We start from the raw sequence: 10064 nt of genomic DNA, 5'->3' as shown, positions 1-10064 counted from the left end.
GTACAATGTTGGAAGTTTGTTGTAATTGTAGAGTGTGGAGTTGTCCTTTGGTATAGGGAGATTATGAGAATTGGTATCCTTAGTCTCTTCAAAGAGTGATTTTTTGGAAGCGGTGTGATGTTGTGTTTTAAGGAGTCAATTTCCTCTGTTAGGAGTCTTGAGGTAATGGTTATGTGTTTGTGTCAAGGGAATGAGGTATGTTTGGAAGGGGGTTTTATTGTTCGCGAGTTTGGGTTGTGTGTTGGTCGATGAGGTTAATTGGTGTTAATTCTCATTTTAGGTTAGCGATGGGATTGATTCTCATTGCTTTCAAAAATCTTTATCTTAGCGTTGCTTCCCTTTCGGGGGTTTAAAGCATGCTTTCCGAGTCACTTTTAGTGACTCTTTGGGCTTGTGAGGAAATCACAAGTCGTTTGCAACCATTTCGGGGTATTACTTCTCTTTCGCTCTTTACTTTGGTTTCCAAGTTACATAGGTTTTCAGAGGATTCTCTCAGTGTTTATCAATCCCACTGCAATCTTCAATAAGGAGATCAATAACAAAATGGCTATGGCTAGTTGACCTATGTAAGGCGTAGTGAACAAAGTCATGACAATAATCAAGGGTCGACATATGAAGATCATGCTAATCCTATAGTTTTTAATATTTTGTTGGTAGTTCGGTGTCACGGTGTGTAATCTATGTAAGGGGTTTAGATGATCCTAGTAGTTTAAGTTATTTTGGTTTTTGTAAGTTGTAATATGTACACTTTATTTATGCAAGTTAAACTTATGTAAAATAAAAAAATTAAATAACACAAGTTGTTAAGGATATAATGATATATTCATCATTCCACTCATTAACACAAATAACATCGAAAAGTCCATCAAGGAATCAATTTGTCGAAATCAAACACTGAAAAAGTTATAATTTTCAAAATCGCCAAGATAAAAAGCCGTAACTAACAAAATTCCTCTTAAAAATATTGATAGAATCATAGAATCCTAATATTAGTCAAAGAAGTAAAAGAAAATAAAATGACTCCACTAAAACTAAAATGCGGGCCCCATTTAAAATATGAGAAACTCCAAATCCTTGGCCACTTCTACTCACTTCCCCCATTTTCTACTCAACTCACTTCTCTTTAGCTTCCTTCCAATAATTAATCACTTTCTCTCTCCTCCTTCTCTCTCTAATTAAGATGATCAAAGTGTCCTAATTAAGTGCTTTAATTTAAAATTAATTAAGCAAAGCACCTCATCACCACCACTACCCCAATTGCTGTACCCCTGACTGTGACCCTGTACTTTCTTCAACAATTTTTCTTCAAATTTTTAAACAAAAATTAGGTTTTTTTTTTCCCAATTAAAACCCCACAAAACAGTTAAAAGCAGATCGATTAAACCAACCAATTTCTTCCCTATTTTGTGTTTATATTATTTATTGTTATTAGTACTTCCAAAAAAGCTAAAAAAAATTTGCAGCAAGTTTACTCAATTTTATTTTGTTTGGCTCATCCATCCATTCATTCATCCACCATAACCCTAAAACTTACTCTTTCATTTTCTCTCTCCTCAAATCTTCAAACTTCATCCAAATTTCTAAAAGGGCGTGGAATTAAAAATGGGGGTTTTGAGCTCACAATTCAAACCTCCCAACTGGGTATGGAAGTGAAGAAGAATCTGGAAAAACCCACATTTTTGTTGTTGTTGTTGTGGATATGGGGAAGTCTGATGAAAATGATGAATTTTCTCTCTCCTCAGCTGCTGCAAATGGTGAAGGGATTTCTGGGTCGAATGCAGAAAGAGGAGAGTGTAGTTCAGTGTGTAGGTTTTTTAAGCTCAGGTGTTTTTTAGCACTTTTGCTGGGAATTTCAGTGTTTATTTCAGCTGTTTTTTGGCTGCCCCCCTTCTTAAATTTCGCAGATCGAGGTGATTCAGATCTAGATCCACGTTACCGAGGTTAGTTTTCAGCTCATTTATTTGGTTTTTAAATTTCTGGGTAATTGCATCTTTTTGTTCTTGATGAAATTAGTAACAAGGATTTAGTTAATAATTTGAGTAATTAAGATATGCTGTTTAATGGGGTTTGAGTAATTACCGGGACCCTTTAGTTTGATCAAATTTTGGCAGTTTGGTTTCCTTCTTAAATTGTCGGTGGCTGTGTTATTTGCATTAATTATGTTGCCTTTTAGGTTGGATCATGAGATTTTTGTTTATTTTGGAGTAGCTATGTGATGTTAGAGTACTAGAGTAGTAGGGTTGATGAAGTAACTTTGTTTTGACTGTATTTTTCTAGTTCTTAATTTGGTTGTAACTGGGACATTTTTAATTTCATGATGATTGGATGTAACTATGTAAGTAATCACCCTGGTGACGGAGGACTTGAAATTTATGTTGCGCCGTTTGAGTGTAAGGATGTTCATTTTGGTGCAAAATGTTGCTCGTGAGCTGTAATGGAGAATGGAATTCATGGTGTCTGGATATATCCTCAAAGAATTGCGTGCAGTATTCGTGTAGGAAGAAGAAGGCATGTTAATGTATTGGAGGACTATAGAGGTGAGCTTCATGTCTATTGCAAATCAAGGCATCGCTGCATTGGTTTGGTTGTGGTAGACTGAAGTGAGTGAACTGGAAATTGAATCCAAGTACAATGAAATAGGAAAAACAGTGTGGCCGTGCAATGCCCCTTTATTATGCTCAGCACTTTGAGATTTGCTAGGCCGATGACTAGTCATTACCAAACCACTAGTCACCTTTGTTCCCTCTTCACATGCTAGAATATGTGTTATGCACTTGCAAGTAGGGGTGTTCATTACCGGGTACCCGGCTTTTCGGGTACCCGGAAAATCGAGTACCCGCTTTTTCGGGTAGTTTAAAAGTCGGCCCATAACCCGACCCGCGAAAATCGGGTACCCGACTTTCGGGTACCCGGTAATTCCGGGTCGGGCAATGGGTACCCGGATTTTTTTTAACCTTCATAAATGTGTCCCTGCAAAAATTAAGAATTAAACTTCTATGCCCAATTTGAAGAAAAGAAAACCATTCACATTCGTAATGAAAGTACTGAATTCTCCATCTAAATGAATGTAAAATGTAGGGACTAAGATTAATTAATTTATAGATACAACCTCCAAAAGTTCCATACTTTTTCAAAAGAAGAATCACATTCAGCGGCTTGTGATTGACGAATTGGCGATGTTGATGTTGAAATTTTATGAGGTTGAGTAGTCACTCAGGGAGCCTGACTCTTGATCTGGAAATAGTGGTGTTTCGGTGGAGCGTGAAGATGTGTACTCCGTATGATGGACGATGGTGAGCCGACGAGTGATTGAGTGAGTGAGATGAAAGATTGATATCTAGACTGGACGCCGACGGTGGTGCTAGTGAGTAACTGTGACAATGGGGTTGAAAATTGAAAGAGGAGAGAGAGAGAAGCTTCATGAATATGTGCGGCTGCTAGTGAGATTTTGCAATGCAGATGATGAAAAGAAACCCTATGCTGGACACACACACAAACTCCCACACGCTCAATTCCTCTTTTTTTTTTCTACAAAAAAATTAAAATAACGGGTATTCGGGTACCCGTTTAGCCAATTGACTGGCCCATGCCCCGACCCGATGACCCGGCTATTTTTCCGGGTCGGGTACCCGGCCCATTTATTTTAGAAAACATAGAAAACTACCCGATTTATTTGCACCGGGTCAGTGAATTAGCGGGTCGGGTAATGCGGGTCGGGTATTTTTGAACACCCCTACTTGCAAGGGCTACGAGACATGATCATCTATCATAACGTGGGTAGAGGAAGGACATTGAGAACTTGTACAGCTTGAGAAGTGGCATGCTGAACTGTGATTCTTTTAGCGTTGCCTATTATCTCAAGTAATCCTTGGCTTCGTGATCTGGTCAATTTATGTTTTACAGTAGAGTACCAGTTCTTTGAAACATAAGCATGCTCATGTAAGATAGGGATAGCATTGCTGTTTACTAGCACCTGAATCTGAGCTTTTTCTTTTGGGTACTACGTAGTATTTCATCTGCTGAAGTATTTCAGATTTGGTTGCAACGATGTTATGGCGTTATGGTATTTGGATGATCTGTTGAAAGATGGAGGTGAAGTTTATTAACTATAATTCGATGGCCAATGTCTGATGCACCAACTATTTGATTTCCCTTGTTTCCTAGAGGCAATTGCTCAACACTTTTGTGTAACTGTGTAAGCTTAGTAGGAATATGGTGTTGTGGAACCTAAGGATTTATGAAGGAAATGTAAAATACAGTTGAGTGAGAAAATTTGGTGCATCTTCTCAAGTACAACTTTACAAGCGGACTTGTTTAGCCCACTTCTGAACTTCACTTTCCTTGGTATTTGCAAGGAAATGTAAAACACAGTTGTGTTTGTAAGGCAAACGTTCGTATGAGGCGTCTACATGTATAACTTCAATCTGGAATTGTCACACTGACATAATTGTTTGCTGTCCTCCAATTGCCACACCATAGCTTTTATATTATTTATTTTCTAAATGTCGAAGCATACATTACATGATTTACTAAAATTTATCTAGACAAGTTTTAGGGCATATGAAAATGGAACAGCGCTACTAGAGTACTTCGAATCTCAGACCATGCTTTAAGTGTGAGCCTTGGCATAGTTATCTGGTATAATTATTGTACTAGATATCAGGAGAGGGCGGGCAAGCACGGTAGAGCATCCATTACTGAATTGAAACTTTGACCTTCGTGGGATAGCTGACTGTGCAAGATGATGTTCATGTTTCGAGGGTTATAACTTACCATTCTGGATTTAGTCTTGGCTCATGTAGGATTTATGATTTTGAGTTGAAATACAAGTCTGCACTGTGTAGATTCACATCTCTCATTCCCCTTAAAAAAACAATGTTTCTCATATTGTAAGATATTTGTGTTTCAGCTCAGTCTGTTTTTCCGCTAATGCTATGGTAGTAATATAGTATAATCATAATTTGTATAATTTGCTGTCTTTACTTGTTTTTGGCTGTCGTTTTGTCTTTACATTCTCTTTATTGATAATGGTTATTTTTTGCTTGGAAAACTCACTGACCAAATCTGAAAGAAGTCATTACGAAGTGTCAGCGATTTGTTTTAGTTGTGACTAAACTTTTCGATCTTATGGTTGTTTGTTTTATCCTAATGGATTTTCCTATAACACATTTACTAATTCGAAATAATTTTTATGTCTAGGTCATACAATTGTTGCAAGTTTTAATTTGCTGATGCCAGTTTCCTTTGTGGAAGACAATGTTGAACAGCTCGAAACTTACATCTATGAAGATTTTGGAGCTGCTAATTCAACCGTATAATCTATAACTGTTCCCATACTTCTGCTTCCTTCAGTTTTATCATATATCTGAGGTACTTATGAGCTTATGATGTTTGTTTTATTGTCTGATGATTAGGTGGTCATCTTATCAATGGATAGCTCTGGAAATAATTCTACAGACATCGTGTTTGCGATTGATCCTGTGTCCAAAAATTCTATATCTTCATACCAACTTAGTTTTATTCGGTCAAGTTTTGTATCTTTGGTTATACGACAATTCGACTTTCAGTTGACGCAATCTTTGTCTGGGAAGTCATCTTTCTTTGAGGTGCTGAAGTTTCCTGGTGGAATCACTGTTAGTCCTCCCCAAATCGCATATCCACTGCAAAAAGTTCAAATTCTTTTTAACTTCACTTTGAACAACTCTATTCTCCAAATACAAGAAAATTTTGAGGTGCTGAAGAACCAACTCAAATATGGATTGCATTTGACTGGTAGCGAGGTATGTTTGTTTGTTTTCCTGTTTATATCTACTTCTCTATTGCATTTTCCCCCCTTCTTTTGGGCTTTTTTGCATATCATTATGAAGACAATGCTATTGTTTTCCACATTTTCTTTACTTTTATGTACATTTTGTCATCAAAAGAATTGGCTTTGTCAATTCTTTTTCTATCGTGCGTAAAGAAAAAAGAATGATTGGCAAAAAAACTCCCCTTAGCTTATAACTTCACTCTTTCCTATTTGCTTTTTTTTAATTTAGACACTTCTATCTTATTTGGTTCAGAACTTGTACATTCGCCTGACAAATTCTAGAGGTTCCACTGTAGCCCCCCCTGCTACTGTTCAGACATCTGTTGTGCTGAGAGTTGGAGTTCCCACTCAGCCGAGGCTGAAGCAGCTGGCTCAAACAATCAGAGATTCTCCTGCTAGAAATCTCGGTCTTAATAACACTGTCTTTGGTAAAGTCAAGCAGGTTAGCCTTTCATCAGTACTCCAGCATTCGCTAAGCGGCGATGCTGCTAGCCCAACACCTGCTCCTACTCCAGCTCCTCTTCCTCACCATCACCACCATCACCACCACCATCACCACCACCACCACCATAGTGACCATAGTGCTTATTTACCTCCTACTAGTGCGCCCTCCTATTCACCCGTGGAAGCTCCTAAACACGCGAAGAGTGCTCCGACTCCACAGAAAAGTGCTCCCTCACATGTGAAACACCGCCGAGCATTTCCATCTTCTGCCCCTGCACCTGCTAGAAGCTATCAGGCAAGCCCGCCAGATGCTCACCCTCCTTATAAAAGCTATCAGGCACATCCTCCGGGATGCAGGTTTAAGTTTAGGAGTAGGCATTTCCCTGAAAGCCCTCAGAAATCTCCTGGTGTTGTGATTAGGGCACCTAGCATGCCTCCTCACAGTTCTGTTGTTGCCGCACCTCATCCACAAGCTAAGCCGCCAACTCCTGTTGCACGTCATATTGCACCGTCTAGTCCTTTGCCAAATGTTATTTATGCTCGTGTTCATCCTCCATCAGAAAGTGAAACGGACCCTGGGCCTCCAGACAAGATGCCATCAATCGCACCCTCTTCATGTAAGTAAAATATAATTTGGAGTTTTGTTCTTTGCTTCATCTTTACAGGTTCCACTTCATGGTACAGCGAGGGTAAATTTATATCTAATGCCTCAGAACTGAAAAAATGCTTGGCCTCCTTTCTGTGGTATAGTCGTGGTGCAAATTTTAATTATTACAGTGCCACTTTATCAATATAGGTAGCATGGCTTAATTAATAAAGTTTTCGTCAACCTGTCAGGGGAAGAGAGATAGTCATTTGGGAATACATTGTTTTAGGGTTGTTCTTCAAGAACTTTCCACGGCTTATTTTTGCTCAACGTTATTTGTGTTCACTCAACTGAACTTATTTTGCTAAACTTTACTTGGTTTTCAATTGACTAAAACTTATTTTTGCTGAACCAGACTGTTTCTACTTCAACTATTGACAAAATTTTGCTTGAATAATGACTACTTGTTGAGTGTTTCATCTTCGATGATTTGGCGACAGACTTGTTTAACTTCTTTAGCTGTCTGATTTTTGTATTCAAGCATAATCAAAGGGGAAAAAAACAACCTTGATATGTAGATGACTTGTGATTTGTCACTGTCAATATCTGTTTCACATGTATAGCTTTGCTGTCCATTTTACTGGCTGACTTTGGTACTCCTGTTGTTGTATTTGCAGCTGTTGGAAGTCATATTACAGCTACTTGTTGGATATTCTCTCTATTAGTAGCTCTTTTACTACATAATTGTTGGTAGAATGTGCTATTATCTCGGTTAGGAGAGTTGTACTCGACGGGATCCAAAACCGAAGGAAACATCCTAATTCCCTAAGCTGGCAGAACTTGTAAAAGTGGGAGCAATGCAAAAAAAGAGGCATTCCCCACATTTGCTAGAGTGAATATACGGTGTTGTTTTTGTACATGTAAATATTCAATTGAAACAAAAATCCGAGTGGCGCAATGCATTCTCAGGTCAAAGTCCACAAAAGTGGCAGGCCACCTTAATGAGAATGCCATAGCCACTTGTTTGTGTAATGAAACTCTCTTCTTCAGAAGTGTAAGGCCAAAGTCAAGAATTTATCATCCAATACAGTTTTGCCCTTAAAATCTCGGCATGCCATACGTGTTTATTCGGTATTACCAGGTGCATGCCATCCCCCGAAACAACGGAAAGCACATTATCATGTTATTACCATCTTCGACATCTCAACAAATTCGTTCATCCAGATTTCTACTGGATACTAAAAGGTAGGCTGTCTACTGTCTAGATTTGGTATGTGGAGTTGGGTAGTACATTTCCTGAAAGTGATCTGAAGTTGTTATTATATATTTTTTTTTTATTTTAATTTTAAGATTGCTCTATTTTTTAGATGTATATTCGAGTAGGTTCACGGTGTTGACGGAAAGTAGGTGTTTCTTGTTGTTTGAGTATTAGGTTGAGCAAGAATGACTCGTCCAATTTGATCATCTTTCACATTCCACATGCTGGTGACCAACTGGCTTTGCGTATTCTTGGAAACCTTAGGGTTAAAACTTTAAAATGGCTTACACTGCTTACTTTATATTATTTTGGTTGCTGTGACTGCCAAATCAATAACTATGGAAAATTGACAAATACAACTACTCCCTCGCTTCTTAAATATTATTTATAGGGATGTCAGTGGGGCGGGTTTTGTGGGAGACCCGCACCGCATCCGCCCCAAGTAGGCGGGGATGAAGGTAGGTTTGGCGGGTGATGGGGCGGGAATGGGTATAAAAATTGTACCCCATGGGTGATGGGGCGGGTGTGGATTTTGTGTTGAACCCGCCCCATCCCCGCCCGCCCCGCCCTGCCCCATCCCTGCCCGCCCGCCCGCCCGCCCCATCCCCAATCGCCCCGCCCCATACCCGCCATGGGTGATGGGGTGAGTTTGAATTTATTTGCATATTTAGGTGATAATATAAATTTAGGTGAGATTTTTATGTTTTTTGTTTGGATTTTTTTGTTATGACGAGTATTTTTTTTGTTTGTATTTTTCTATAGTTAACTTTGATTACTCTGTATATATGGAAAATGTTTGCTAAATAAGAAAAATTAGGCGGGTATTAACGCGGTGATAAGACGGGGATGAATACCCAGTTGGGTGGCGGGGCTTACACCCGTTGGGGCGGGGATGGGGATGAATTTTGTACCCGCCATGAGTGATGGGGCGGGGATGGGGATGAAAATTTTAGGTGGGGATGGGGATAGAGGGACCTACATCCGAATCCGTCCCGCCCCATTGACATCCCTAATTATTTATGTTTTGACTTTTCAATTCGTTTCAACTCAATATTTAAACATAAATATCTCCAAAAACGTATGTTAGAAAAATATAAAAATTTGATATTGTTAAACAACACATTAAGACGAACAAAATAAGATCTCACATGAATATGTTTTGAAGTGCGTATTGGAAAGAAATTAGAAGATTATCTTCAATTGTGAATAGTTTCAAGATTTCAAAATGAACTAATATTTGAGCACATAGGGAGTACTAAAATTTGTCATTTACGACCTTAAACTTTTATCTTGCAAATCACAACTTGAAAAGTCATATGACATTAAAACTACAACCTCGAGTCGGATTCCAGCAAATGAAGACGGAAAATGCCATTATTAATTTTAACTCGTCATCAATGCAATTAAATGCTTTAAATATAATAAAGCCATTTAAAATAAGGGTTTTTTTTTTAAATTATTACCTTAAAAACACACCATTTTCGTATTTGTTATCTTATATAAATTTTATTATTATTTACTACCTTAAAGTATGTTTTGTTTAGGAATTACTACCACTTTACGGTTTTTCATTTTAAAGTTCAGATATCTCTTTCATTTCTTTATCGCTTTAAGTGATTCGAAATCCATTAATCTCCTTTATGCGTAAAGATTCCATAGAGATTGTGCTTTTAAAATTTTATAAAAGATAAGATGAAATATTTATGAACCTTAAAAATAATTGTGAATTATCAAACCAGTTGTTTTGAAATATCTTTCTCTAGAAAATCCTTGTAGAAAAGAGAGAAGATTGAGCGTAGAATCATTTAAAATGATTAAGAAACGAAAGAGATATCTTCATTTTAGAATGAGAAACCGGTAAAGTGGCAGTGATTCCAAAACAAAAACATATTTAAGGTAGTAAATTATAATAATTTTTTTTTTAATAAGGTAGTCAATAGAAAAGTGGTGTATTTTTAAGGTAGTAA

At 37.8% G+C, this 10064-nt stretch overlaps 1 protein-coding gene across 1 annotated transcript; it reads left to right on the top strand.

The window, feature by feature from the left end:
* Positions 1-1120: 1120 nt before the first annotated feature.
* Positions 1121-7924, top strand: LOC110775659 (uncharacterized). The gene is made up of 5 exons (XM_021980267.2): positions 1121-1940; positions 5200-5312; positions 5415-5780; positions 6063-6870; positions 7517-7924. The coding sequence occupies exons 1-5, from the start codon at positions 1700-1702 to the stop codon at positions 7591-7593; spliced, it is 1605 nt and encodes a 534-aa protein (XP_021835959.1). The 5' UTR covers positions 1121-1699; the 3' UTR covers positions 7594-7924.
* The last annotated feature ends 2140 nt before the right edge of the window (positions 7925-10064 follow it).

This window comes from Spinacia oleracea, chromosome 1 (genome assembly GCF_020520425.1).
Source record: "Spinacia oleracea cultivar Varoflay chromosome 1, BTI_SOV_V1, whole genome shotgun sequence".
Classification (NCBI taxonomy): domain Eukaryota; kingdom Viridiplantae; phylum Streptophyta; class Magnoliopsida; order Caryophyllales; family Amaranthaceae; genus Spinacia; species Spinacia oleracea.
Note: the sequence above shows the minus strand (reverse complement) of the source record. Positions and strands in the feature narration are given on the sequence as shown.

Bases quoted from the DNA above. Each gene is read 5' to 3' on its own strand.
- LOC110775659 (XM_021980267.2), top strand. From the start codon at position 1,700: ATGGGGAAGTCTGATGAAAATGATGAATTTTCTCTCTCCTCAGCTGCT. The intron at 1,941-5,199 runs GTTAGTTTTCAG...TTTTATGTCTAG, and splicing joins TCTAGATCCACGTTACCGAG to GTCATACAATTGTTGCAAGT. The intron at 6,871-7,516 runs GTAAGTAAAATA...TTGTATTTGCAG, and splicing joins ATCAATCGCACCCTCTTCAT to CTGTTGGAAGTCATATTACA.